The sequence below is a fragment of the Lygodium microphyllum genome, chromosome 24 (assembly GCF_053477565.2).
Source record: "Lygodium microphyllum isolate KBCC chromosome 24, Lygodium_microphyllum_v1.1.10, whole genome shotgun sequence".
Classification (NCBI taxonomy): domain Eukaryota; kingdom Viridiplantae; phylum Streptophyta; class Polypodiopsida; order Schizaeales; family Lygodiaceae; genus Lygodium; species Lygodium microphyllum.
Window position 1 is genome coordinate 26,689,318 of NC_141158.1, and position 13,979 is coordinate 26,703,296.

General features: G+C 38.5%; 1 protein-coding gene across 1 annotated transcript in view; it reads left to right on the forward strand.

Moving 5' to 3' along the window:
* The window catches only part of LOC148014933 (ubiquitin family protein), a 68,000-nt gene extending 54,316 nt beyond the window's left edge, over nucleotides 1-13,684 (forward strand). Inside the window, exon 6 of the mRNA XM_087665951.1 lies at nucleotides 13,050-13,684. Within this exon, the coding sequence (XP_087522077.1) occupies nucleotides 13,050-13,298 (249 nt within the window). The 3' untranslated portion in view covers nucleotides 13,299-13,684. The remainder of the gene's footprint in view (nucleotides 1-13,049) is intronic.
* Nucleotides 13,685-13,979: the final 295 nt, after the last annotated feature.

Sequence of the window (13,979 nt, forward strand, 5' to 3'; positions counted from 1 at the left end):
AAGTGATGCCTGAGCCCAAAAAAAGGCCCCATTTTTCCTTTACGTTTTTTCTCTCTTTTGCCTTGTCCTGTGCTCTCATTATGAATCTCAATTGCCATTTCGAAATGAAACACTTGGATTTTTGAACGAGGGAAAAGAAATGAACGAAAAAACAATGGTACACATAGCTGAAGAGAATATTGACCCAGTGTTGTCTTGTCACTAGTGTGAATATGGATGCAAAAGAAGAATGGAACATTTTACTGGTTTGTGTTCTCACCAAAATGATCAATCGTAAGAAGACCTGACAGATTGTGGTCCCCTATTTAGCAGTTTTGCCAACCTCTTATCAAATTTTGACTTTCACCAAAGTAGCATGAGACATTGAACAAATTTCTATGGAAAAGCTCATAACTGAGGCAATAGAGTTTTCAAATTTAGGATCCAAATGGATATAAAAGAAGAATGGAAAATTGACCAGTTTTGGGTTTTCCCCAAATTGATCAATTATAAAAGACTTGACAGATTGTGGTCCCTAGTTTTAGCAGTTTTGCACACATCTATCAAACTTTGAAATTCAATAAAATAATACGGGCATTGAACAGACAATAAAATAATACGGGCATTGAACAGATTCAGTGGAAAGACTCAAAGTAAGATGATATAGATTTCAAATTTTAGAGTTTGAAGATGATCAGTCAGTTGTTCTGTGGTCAGAATGTCAAACAAACCAGCTCCAAATGTTTCACATATGACTTCGTTGCATCAATAAAGATTTAACTTTTACAATTGGCCATATGATCAGCATATGTGTCCTAAAATTTTCACCTTTATTCAATCTCTATCCACTTCCTATCTTATCCTTGTCAATCACCCTTGTTGTCGTGAATGACATTAAAAAGCGAAGCATTCAGTGTTGTGAAATATGCCAAGAGCCTATCCACAACAGAAGAAATGGAAAAGGTTTTAATGCTTCTCTTCCAATTTGCCTTGTACCAAAAATGTAGTCATTGACCTTAGAGGGTTGGTGAGTAACAGCCTGGCACATTTTAGAGTTTTGTGCACACAACATCACTGGAATAGGTGTGTGCACTCTGAATGAAAGATGTATCTTCAAAGAAAAAACCATCCCATTAAGAGGAAAGATGATTTATGAAGGGAATGGCCAACAAAAATATTGTAAGAGGGTTGTGAGTGCTGTAAGCAAGAAACACAGAGAGAAGAATGAATGTGTTGCATTGAAGGCGAAGAAACAAAACTGATCTAAACAGAAAGCTGAATACAGTGACAGTCCCTGCACATGTGGTTGAACCATGTCAGTGAGGGACCAGGGTGGGCAGGAGACAGAAGATCTGATTGAGGAGAGAGGATAGAGAAGAAGATGATGGCCGGAGGAGAAGACTGGATCAGTAGATGTGATCACAAGCAGCAGGAAGAAGAGGGAGGCTGATTGTAATAGTGGGCATTGCTTAGCATTTGGCTCAGGCATCAATCAAATGTGTACATGTGTGGTGCGCAAGTGGTGTGCAAGTCAGTTAAGTCACAATGACAGACCAAGGACCCTAAGTTTGCAGTGGGTGTCAAAGGCGAAAGTGCAAGTCAGTTAAGTCACAATGACAGACCAAGGACCCTAAGTTTGCAGTGGGTGTCAAAGGCGAAAGTTGCAATAAGTTATATTGGTCTGATATAAGTGGGGTGCCTGGTGTTACTTTTGGCATAGGGCATTTAATTATTAAATTAATGCTAGTTCATGGACCAATAGATGCAAAGGACCACTTGGGGGTTAAAATAGCCCAGCCAATTTAATTGTGGATGGGCAATGATAGTTTCTTTGGGGCAAGGATAGAGGGCTGAATGAATTTTCAGCGTTTTTAATCTTGGAAATTCATTAAAATGGCTGAAAGTTCAAATTACAAGATTTCCACTTGGCAAACTTTCCCATGCGAATGAAAAGAGGCTGGTTGGGGGCTGGAGGATCGATTTTGGACTCTGTGAGGTAGGGGGAGAGCAGGTTCGCTGCTGTCAAAGGCCATTCTGGAGCAGTTCCAGCCAATGGAACATCCACCTATAGCAGGCAACCTATCCAGAGACCCCATTTGCAGTAGGCGACAGCTTGGAAAGGCTGTCCGTAGAAGGACGACAGCATTTGGAGCAGGCTGCAGCACTTTTCAAGGTCCTAGGCAGTAGATGACAGCCATTTTTGGCCCTGCCTTGAGTGCTGGCTGCCATTCAGCCAAAGTTTGGCACCAGGTTTCTGAAATTTCTCTCCCCTCAGCATTGTCTTCATTCTCTAGCCAATTCTTAGCAACTCTCAAAAATTCTCAAGAATGCTGCCCAGCATAAAGAATTAATGGCTGCAAATAAGTGCTTGGTTTGTGAGTAGGAGGGGCATATGGCAAGAGTTGTCTTAGTAAACAGCAAGCTGAAAAGGCTGAAAGCAAAGAATGTTTATAAAATTATGTAAAACATTAGGACAAGTGAAGTTGCATTAATAATAGTTTCTTTAGTTTTTACAAATCATGTGAACATAAAGGATAGTAAAAATCGTATCAAGGATATTTCTCTTCGCGCTTATGAAGTTCTTCATTCTCAGGGCCGAGATTCACCCTGAGGAAGGCCGCGACAGACAGGCTGACACGTAGCTACACTGCCTTGGGATCCATGGAAAGCCACATGTCTACAATTTCAGAAACCTCGGACGAAGCTATGACTCTTTGATACCTTGGTCACACTAGCACTTCTGTATGGGGTCCCGATATGGGGTTCTAGCCTCTACCATACACGACGAACCACACAAGATCAGCCATTGCTGAAGGGGAGGAGAGATACGAAGGATGGGAGCAGATGGAACGTCCCCTGGTGATGATGATCTCCCGGCTGATTAGGAGCAAACCATTAGTACCACACGAGATCATGAGGGCAAAATTGGGAAAAAACCTATAGTAGAGGCCCTATCCCAGACGGTGACTTTTTTGCATAGGCTTTGGAGCCTATCGTGACACAGATACTCTTGCCTTGCACTAGAATCATCCAAACAACTTGCATCGTAAGGGGACACTGAATGCTGGTACGCCTGTACTCAGGCGTGGCTGCAGCTGCATGGGCTACACATGGACCACCTCACGCCCCTACAATATAGTTTGGATTGCCCCCACCTGAAGATTAGCCGGGAGGAGCTGAACCGCGTCATTAGGGCGGATATTATTCAGCTACACACAGCCAGGACATGGGTGTTACCGGCCGAGGATTTGGGGAAGAAGATGGCCTTCTACTGAGAGCACCTCCTACGGCTCACACCTGACGGCTTCATTATGCGTTCGAGATACATGGATGTATACCTATCCCATGGGGTCCGAAGTGCCATCGGGCAACTTCGTATGTCATTACACTAGCTATGGATTAAGACAGGCAGATATAGAGCGGACTCTCTCCCCCCAAAGGACAGGATCTGCCAACTCTGTCCGTTTGGAGCCAGAGACAGAAGAATATTATATATGTAGATGCCTAGTGTACTACGGGATCAGAGGCGGGCCACTCTCCCAAACACTAGACTTCCCCAACCAGAAATGCCTCGGGCTTTTCCTCCTGGAGCTACGCCGACATAGAGACCACCTTCTACAGGTTCGGGACCATACAGCCGGGAACACACAGCAACGCACCCTCCAAGAGTTCTATAGATCCTTGGCTACCCCCTCTACAACAAGGATTGCAACCGATTGACCAGTGGCCCCACCCCGAGGAGTCAGCTTGGATAGAGCTACAGAGAGAGGCAAAGCTTGCTGCTCACACCTAGCAGGCCCACGTTCCCGTAGGAGACATCACCTACAGATATAACGGATACTACAGCGCCACCGGGGAGGCATACCTTGCTGCTTCAGCCTCTCCATGCTAGACAGGCCCATGCGGGACATCTTAAGATGACCATGCTCCATGAGCAGTTCCACATTGCACTTAAAGTACATCTAGATTGTATCAAGTTTGTATACCATTTTGTACCTACTCACCTAGTTCACCATAACACTATAGTAGCTTTATTGGGACTTGGAAAACTTCCCAGACATTTTGTATGTAACCTTTTGGCCTCATAGGCCAACTTGGCCTTTTGTAGACGTTAATATAACTTTCTTCTTTCTTTCTTTCTTTCTCTCTCTCTTCCTCCCTCACTCTCAACGATAGTAATATTAGATGATAACATAGAAGAAGAAATTGAATGCTCAATAGTTGCACTTGACAGAGCTTTAGCAGGATGGATGCACAAACTTGGATGATTAGGATTGAGATTTTCCACCCTTATATAGACCAAATTAGGGCTAGGGTCAAGCCTTCTATGGATTAAGGTTTGTGCCTCTTTTGCTTTTAGGGTTTTTGCCACTCTAAATTAGGGTTTGGAAATTATCCAAAGGGTAAAAGACCCAAAACATCAATTGCTTTAGTCCTTGATGTGCTTAGTGATTGGCCTAATGCCAATGCTACTGAGTTTTGCAGAGTGTCATGAATCGCGTGGTGGGGGGACTTGCTTGAGTTGTTGTGCTAAACACACACCATACACACAAAAGGAATCTCACTCAAGAACACAAAAAGAGAGATTGAGGCCAAAATGTTTTCTTACTAGTTTCTTTTTTTTCTTTTACACACAATAATGTACAAAAACTATAGATAAGATATAATATAAAGGAAAGTGGTTTACTAAGTCAAACAGTGCATAACTGACTATACTAATCGACTGGTGCTATAAGTATGCTAGTTGGAGGTAGGTGCAACAAACCAAATATAATAAGTGATAAGTCAATGACCATGTGAAGATCATAATGACCACTGACGTGCTAAGTGTAGACATGCAAACCCATCTAACCAAGTGGTCCATTATCAATGTTCCCACGTATTGAGCTTGCCATCTCAATAATCCTTCTTAAGCTCAACCGTATCTTTGCAACTTTAAGTAAGTTTCAATATTTTCGAAGCTTCTCTGTACCCAATGCCTTTAAGAAAATGTGAGCTATTTGATTCTATGTGTTGACATATACCAAGTCAATCTCTCTTGCAAGCACCTTCTCTCTTACAAAATGGTAATGCATCTCAATGTGTTTTGTGCTAGTATGGGACACTAGGTTCCTAGCTAATTGTGTGCTGCTCATGTTGTCATTGTGAATGACAATTGGACCATCTCCTTGCACATCTAAATCGCCCAATAACTTTTTTAGTAATACCACCTCACATGCTGCTATAGCAATACCTTTGTACTCGATAAAGCAACTGCAGGTTACTTTTTGCTACTCCATGTAATTGCTACACTACCAAGAGAGAATATGAATCCACATGTAGATCTTTTGTCAGACGTGCTACCAGCTCAATCTACATCTGGCATCTACGTAAATTGATTGACAAGGCTAACAACATAACTCAAGTTTGGCCTTTTGATAGTCATGTAAATCAAACTCCCTACTATGCTCATGAACATAGTAGGGTTTTTTATCTCACCTCAACATCAACACTTAACTTCACATTTTGCTCCAATGACATTGAAAGAGGTTACATATCATATCATACTTAGACAACATATCCAAGCTATACTGCCTTTGGAATAGCCATAAACCGTCATCACATTTGATCACCTCAATATCAAGAAAGTACCTTAGCTTACCCAAATTCTTCATCTCAAATTTCTTTTTCAAAAGGTTCTTAACTTCAACAATCCCACTATCATTGTTACTTGTAATAATTAAGTCATCCACATAGATGACCACGATGACCAGACCTGTATCTTTATTTCTCACATAAAGTGAGTGATCGGCATTAGAAACATAAAAGCCAATGTTGACAAGATACTGTCCGATCTCGTCAAGCCATGTTTGGGTGCTTGCTTTATCCCATAGAGTGCCTTTTGTAACTAACCTAGTCCTATACCTGTTGACAAAACCATCTGTATTATGCTTAATTTTGTAGATCCACTTACAACTAATAGCTTTCTTGCCCTTAGGCAACGGTACTAGATTCCAAGTCTTATTGGCCTCTAATGCAGCCATCTCCTCATCCATTGTTGCATCCCAAAAAATGAGCTTGATCAACAACATCCTTTAAATAAGTGGGCTCAACATCCTCAAACGTAGTTTTTATCGGACGCGTCTGATTGCCCAATTAGATGTATGAAAAACATATAAAAATAGGAGTATGAAATCTTGTTTTATACTTGACATACTTTCGAGGAAAAAAACAGACTGGAAAAAGCAAATAACATCACAATTTTGCCAAAAAGGCTTTTCTCTGGCAAAAACCATAAAAAACACTTGACGATTTCACCTTGGAAGGTGTTAGTTGCTGTTGCTTGTCTTGGCCTTGCCCCAAAACATGGAAAATTTTCTTGTGGATTGTGCAACAGGTCGACTCAGCCTTTAGCCTAGATATTGACTGCCCCAGAGTTGAATGCTTTTTCATACTATTTTATCCCTCTGTCATCTTTTACATGTGCTATTTCTGTCTGTCTGAAATTTCAGACTGCATCTCTCTCTCTCTCTCTCTCTCTCTGTGTGTGTGTCTTGCATGTCTTGACTCTCAAGTCTGAGTAGCTGATTACTATTGCAAATTTCTTGGACTGGTCTGAAATTTTTAGAAATTTCAGATATTAACGGTCGCTTAACTCTCAAATTGTTGAGAAACACTCCTTTTCCCTTTTGTATCAGCTTAAGGATCTCTGAAAACTTTGATTAGAAACTGAAATTTTCAGAAATTTTTGACTTTAACAGTCGTTAAACTCTCTCAAATTCTTGAGAAACACTCTTTCCCCCTTTAGTATTGGCTTTAAAATTTCTGAAATTCCTGATTTTACAGCTGAAATTGACATTTCAGCAAACTAAATTAGTTGTAATGTCTTCATCTGACGAAGCCTCATTCCCATTCTTTTGCTTCAAGACAACACAAATGGGAGGAAAGAAAAAAAGTGAAGGGGAATTTGTAACAAGTGTGAAGCAATGAAAGGGGGCAATTTACATGCAAGTGCAAGTGGTGTTAGCATACTTGGGATTCTAGTTTTCATTTAGCTTGTTAGCTTGCTTACTCAATTTAGTTTAAAATACTAGATTTAGATACATTTTTATAGTTTTTTAAAGTTAAAATCAGGGTAACGTATGATTCAGCCCTAGGGTGTGAATCATACTTCAATCATACTTTCATACCCATTTGTATATGACATGTGATTGCTGTATGAAAAAACTATGTTCTCAACCATCTTTACTATGCAAGTATAATGATGAGTTGCATAACTTTCAAAACCAAATCTTTTAACAGGATATCTAACTTGCTAGGCTTGTGTATCACTAGATTACTCAATGGAGCCTTTACATTACCATGTCCTCTCTGTATACCTCATATCTTGATTGAAGGAATACCAAGCTCATCATCTAAACTCTTTGAATCACTAGAATCTCCATCAAACCCCAAATGACTAGTAGATGCATTATTGCTATCTGACACTCTCTTCTTTCCTTTGTCTTTACTTGCAATACTCGTAGATGCACGTGAAGATGTGGGATTGATCCTTAGTCTCCTGGACCAAAGGCTCTAATTGTAGATGTATTACTAGATAATGTTTCTAGTCGATTAAGACTTCGTGATTCTTGTTTTTCTATCTGTACATGATGATCATCATTATCCAATGCATTACCACTAGATATATATCAATTGCTTATCTCATTAAAAATAACATCTCTTCACTTTGAACTCACTTGTGACAGGGTTATAATAGTGATATCCTATCTACTCTAAAGAGTATCCAATAAAAATACAGTTTTCAATCTTTACATTAAACTTCTTTGCAGCTCATCTAGCACATGAATATATGCAATACAACCAAACACTTTTAAGTGTGACACATTGGGCTTATTGCTTGTAAAGCATTCTTCGGGGGTCATTCTAGTAGGAATTGTAGTTGTGGGATTTCTATTTATAATATATATAGTAGTATGAATAGCTTTAGACAAAAAATATATTGGCAAAATTTTTTTAGTCATCAATGCTTGTGCAACTTTTGTAATATGCATATTTTTCCTTTCTGCAATCCCATTTTGCTATGGGATATATCTATAAGTAAGCTCTCTTTATTCCATGAGACCTCAAAAAGTCACTAAATTCATTAGAGGGATACTCTACCTCTATCTAACCTCAAGCACTTAACTTTTAAGCTTGTTTCTGTTTCAACGACAACCTTAAAAGTTTTAAAGTGCTCAAATATATCACTCTTTTCTTTCATAAAATATATCCATAACTTTCTTGAACGACTATCAATAAACGTGTCAAAATATTTGCTATCATGAAGACATGTTTTGTGTAGGTTCTCAAACATCTGTATACACAATGTCAAGTATATTCTTGCTGACATTTCTATCATGTGAAAAAGGTTGTCTTGTCTGCTTACTAAACTAACACATTTCATACACGTTATGGAATTCTACAACCCTAAAAGCAGATAACCTTGTGACCAATCCATTGGATTGCATTAATTTTAGTCTTTGCACATTTTTTGCATGTTCAATACGTTTGTGTCATATTTCAATGTCTGCAATCATTCCTTTTCCTTTAGCATACATAGTAGCATTCATAGCAGGATATCTAGTATCTAAAGTGAATATGTGGCCAACTTGACTTCTTTTTATAACCAATGTGTATTTATCATTAAAATCTTCCAAAAAACAATCTTTTTCATTAAATTAAATTTGCAGCCCTCGCTCTAGCATCTAGCCAACATACACTAAATTCTTTGTGATGGATAGTACATGTAATACATTTGATAAACTCTTTGTCTGACCATCATGCAAGGACAAGGAAACTTTTTCAATGTGTGAAATTGGGTGGCATGAATTATTATTCATTTGCGCATAACTTGGATTTTGTAAATCTTGTATCTTCCCATACTATTCTGTATGGTTGGTTAAATGATTAGATGCACTTGAATCAGTATACCATACATCATAATGTATCCCCTTTCTTGTAATAACATTTATCATATACTACATAATAAAAAAATGTTAATTTTTGTCTTTATTTTATCATAAAGACAATACATAGTTCCTTTGCTGCAATTTCCCACTACGAATATCATCCTTCTTAGCATAACATTAGGTTACAATATGATTTGTTTTGTCACAATAATGACAAATAATACCAAAATTGCTAGAACCTCTATTTGGCCATCCAACTTTTGCTCTAGTGCTCCCCTTGTCTCTAAAGTTGCCATGGTCTTTTGAACCTGCATTTCACCAAATTACTGATTTAACTTGTTTTGTTGGTTATCACCAGCACGTTCTATACCACGGTTCCTTGAAGAGGATCTGTCACGTTCCCTTCTTGAACTTGAGTAAAATACTTGGACTTGTTGATCATTTCTTTTAAATAATTCATCCTACATGTTAATCTCTTCAATGATCATGAGAGAGACCAATTCATCAAAAATTGGAAAAGGCTTCTGTAAATGTATAGAAGTAACAAACGGTTCCAAGCCTTCTCATTATTAAGACCATCCAAAGTAGATGAAACCAAATCATCATCGTTAGGCATTGCATCAATAGTTACTAAGGTATTTGTAATGCTTCTCACTTTCAAAATATACTCATTTATAAACATTTTTCCTTTCTTCAAAGTATTTTACTCTTGCTTGAATTGAATCTTGCATGCCTTTGTGTTTAGTGAAAACATGTTCTAAAAAATTGTCCAAACTACATGTGAAGTTTTTGTATTTTTGATAGGTCCCAACATGGTATTGTTAATGACTGTAAATAGCTAATAAATCATCTTTTTGCCTTTTGCATTCCATTCTTTCCATGCCTTTAATTCTTCTGTAGTCACAAGATTATTTAACTTTGGCTCCTTTTTTTTTATACCTAAAACAAACTCATAGAGGCATTTTACAATAAATAAGTTTGTCACATGAAACTTCCATGATGGGTAGTTGTTATTGTCTATCTTTTCAATGATGGGGTTTTCATTGTTCTCTGCTATTATTACAAAATTGATACAAAACAATAAGTCTTTTGTAGTCTTTCACAACAAGTGCACAACAACATTGCAAGTAGTCTTTTTCACTAACTACTCAACAGTATATGTAATTTGTAACATGTTAGCAGTTAAAACTTGTGTTTATTTTCAGGTAAACACCTTAAAACTTACAAATTCAAAATTTATAAGTCGTGCATTTTGGTTAAATAAATCAAAATCGTAGTATACTCTAAAACTGCTATTTGTAACCTTGTGGATCTAAAACGGAGCCCAAAATGGCCTTAGATGGGCAAAAATGTAGTAGGATAGTCCTAAAGGGCTAATTTGCAGAATATAAAGTGCTCTGCTCATACACCAAATCTCAAAGTAATTTGAGATTTTCACTTCGCTCTGCTTTCGGTGCCTCCACAAGCACTATCTAATAAAAAGAGTGGAAGAAAGGGAAAGCTTTTTACCCATTGCTTGCTTGCTCGAGTTTTTGTTTCTTTTCCTTCTCTTCAACCTTCAAAACTAGCCTCTCTTAGTGGCATAGCTTTGATATCATGTCTCGAATTGCATGGTGGGGGGACTTGCTTGAGCTGCTACGCCGAACACACATCATACATACAAGAGGAAGCTCACTCAAGAACACAAGAAGAGAGATAGAGGCCAAAACGTTTACTTGCTAGTTTCTTCTTATTCTTTTACACACAATACAATGTAAACAAAGTATAGATAAGATAAAACCTAAAGGAAAGTGGCTTACTAAGTCGAATAGTACATAATTGACTAAACTAATCGATTGGTGCTATAACTATGCTAGTTGTAGGAAGGTGCAACAAACCAAATATAATAAGTGATAGGTCAATGGCCATGTGAGGATCATAATGGCCATCGACATGCCGAGTGTAGATGTACATACCCACTAACTAAGCGATCCATCATCAATGTCTACACGTGTTGAGCTTGCCATCTCAACATAAAGCATGGAGAAAAGTCAAAGATCAATATACTTTAATATTGCTCATCTTAGTGCACAAACGAAACTTATCCTTTAGGTTGGGTTGTCTGTCTAGGCATTGAGGATGATGAGATGGGGTGTATGGGAGGGATTGGAATGGCATGTAGAGCCCATTACACCCATCGTTGAGAAACTTCTCTTGCATATACAAAGGTATGTGGATAGCAAAGTGTTCTTCATGTTACCATTTGAGGTTGTGATGTCTTATTGGGAATGCCATGGTGTCATTGTGTGCATATAGTGATTGTACCCATAGCAAAGTTATGAATTTGCAGTGTTTGGGCAAAGTACATGCATTGGATGTAAACTTAAGAGGTAAATCAGTCCTAGTTGTATTTGCTTCAACCATTTCTAAATCAATGGAAAATCATCTTTTAGCGTACTTTGTTTTTGTCAAGGATAAAGACGATAGTGCTATTCTTGGAAACATGTCTAGGTCGGGTAAAGATTGCGTGTCATCTTTGAAAATGTATATTGATTGCTTCTTACGTGACATGTAAAGAAATGCTTGTTTATAGATAACAAATACAATTGTATGACAAAGCATGGATTGATAATGAATACAATTAGGGTTAGGATAACTGAAAGACAATGAACACTGAAGATGAATAATCGATGAATGAATGTGTATGATGCTTAATGCAGCAAACATAGTATGCTAAATGAAAATTGACCCTTGAATTTTGTGTCTCTGGGACCGGGATAGAATGTATGAGTTGTGAATAAATATCTTATGCAAAAACATAAATGAAAGTATATGACAAAGCATAAACTCAACATCTCACCATGCCAACTGATCTAGAATTTGATTGAGAAAGTGCAAGGATAGTTATCCTTGGCCCTCTGTTTATTTAGCTCCTTGAAATCTGCACATAAGCGGATTTGATTGTTTTTTTTCTTTCTAATCACAACTGGTGAGCACTATTTAGTGTGTTCAATCAATGAGCACGATCAACCTTGCCTTTAGACGCATCAACTTCTCAAAAATAGGCGCTCTCAACTTGAAATGCATTTGTCTTATCTTCTAGCTTACAAGCTTGCTTCCTTCTTTCAACGGGATAGTATGCATGGCAGCAATAGAGGAAATGCCCTTTAATTCATCATAGCTCCATGCAAATACATCTATGAACTCCAATAGAAGTTCCATATAAACCTTGTGCAGAGCATTAGATAATATAGTATTGAGTTCAATGGATAGGGATCATTGGGAGTTCCGAGATCAAACTCTACCACATCAGCATCACAAATCTAGTCTTTTGTCCGTATTGGTTCATTTAGACACACTTGATAGACGTCCTCCATGGTAGAACCCTCTTTAGAGGCTCTAGAACTAGAGGTTCCAGTTGCAGAGATCCCCTTAAGTGCCCCCATTTTATAGTGGGAGACAAAGCCCTTCCATTCAATGGGCATTTGGGATAAGCATCTAAAATTGTCCTCTTTAACCCATGCCCAAAGTTTAACCGATCTGATAGGATGTCAACCAAACAATTAGAGTGTAAGATCCATGGCCACCATTGGACTGCATTTCCCTTTAGGGTTATGCTAAAGAACATCACGTGGTGAGCTTGCTCATTTACTTGGCAGTTGGATATTAACTTATGGAAAATTTTTATATGTAATTATGCGTCCTCAATTGGATCTCCATTGGCTATGTGCTATGGGTATCCTAAAACGAGGACTACTGTACTTACCAAAATATGGATCACTTGAGAATGTATCAAAGGTGGTTGCTGTGTTATCTCTGTGGATGTAGGGATAGACTTTTAAACGATTGAAGCACTAGGCAGAGTCAACCCACCACTGTGACTAGTCCTTGGGGGGGTGAACTGTCCAAATACACCGTGGTGTTAGGGATAAACTTCCACTTTTATGTGCATTAGGACTGTTTGCACGATCTAAGCTTAACCTCATGATAGTACTGAATTTTGTTCAGAGCCTTTTTCGAATTTCAATTCTCGCAAGTTTAGGTGCATTTTCTGTTCTCAGTTTTACTCTTTGGACTGATGAATTGGCGTTTACTCGCAAGTTGAAGCGCATTTTCGGTTCTCAGTTTTACTCTGTGTACTGATGGGCTTTATTGTTGCAGTTCTATAACCCAGGAAATACTGTCATGTTTGACGATTTGAAGCGCAACTTTGTAATGAATCCACGAAACGGACTTGTGGTTAGGCCCTTCCGGAAAGCCCATCTCAATCGGGCAACAGATCAGGAGCTTGTTGGGCTCACTCAATACCTGCTTGCGATAGCCGATTTGCATAGCTTTGAAGGATTGGACCATGCCAAGTGGGAACATTATATCGGGCATGACTCCAAACGGAGTCGGAGGTCTGCGTAAAGCCCTGAAAGAGGCTATTTCTGTCTATTAGAGTGCCCGCACTACATTAAAGAAACAGATTGGTTTTGACATCTGATTAAGATTGTTTAATGCAACAAGCAATCTTTCTCTATATTACACATATTTAATGCTTGGGTGCATACATTTATCACATGCACATTCATGTAGGCCGCTGTATATTTGGAACAGGAAACCCTGATGCTCATGGCTTCTCATTTTCTCGCAAGGCAGTCTGTGTCAAGGACGAAACCACCCTCGTGAAACCTGCCAGATTATATGGTTTGAGTGGACATGTCAAGTGACAAGATTCGTCCAAGCTCTTAATATTGCCTGGTAGAGTTCTGTTTCAAAACTGGCCGTATACCAAAATATGAATTTTGAGTTCATTGTGCATGGCAAGATTTCCTAGACAGTAGCTATCCTCTTCCTGTTTGATATGTCCATGATGGGAAATTCAGAAAGACATTTTTTCCCCATTTGATATCTGGGATTGTAACCGGCATGTACATCTTCCTTCCATCTTAATAATTCGCTAACAAGTCAATTATGATGATGTCTGTGCTGGGTAAGGCAACTTCACCTTCCAAATGACTTGATAGTTTACTGAACCGTTTAATTTTATAGTTGGCTCCATCTTCTTAATTTCTCCCTTCTTCAGTTCAACCAACAAAGTACTTGGAG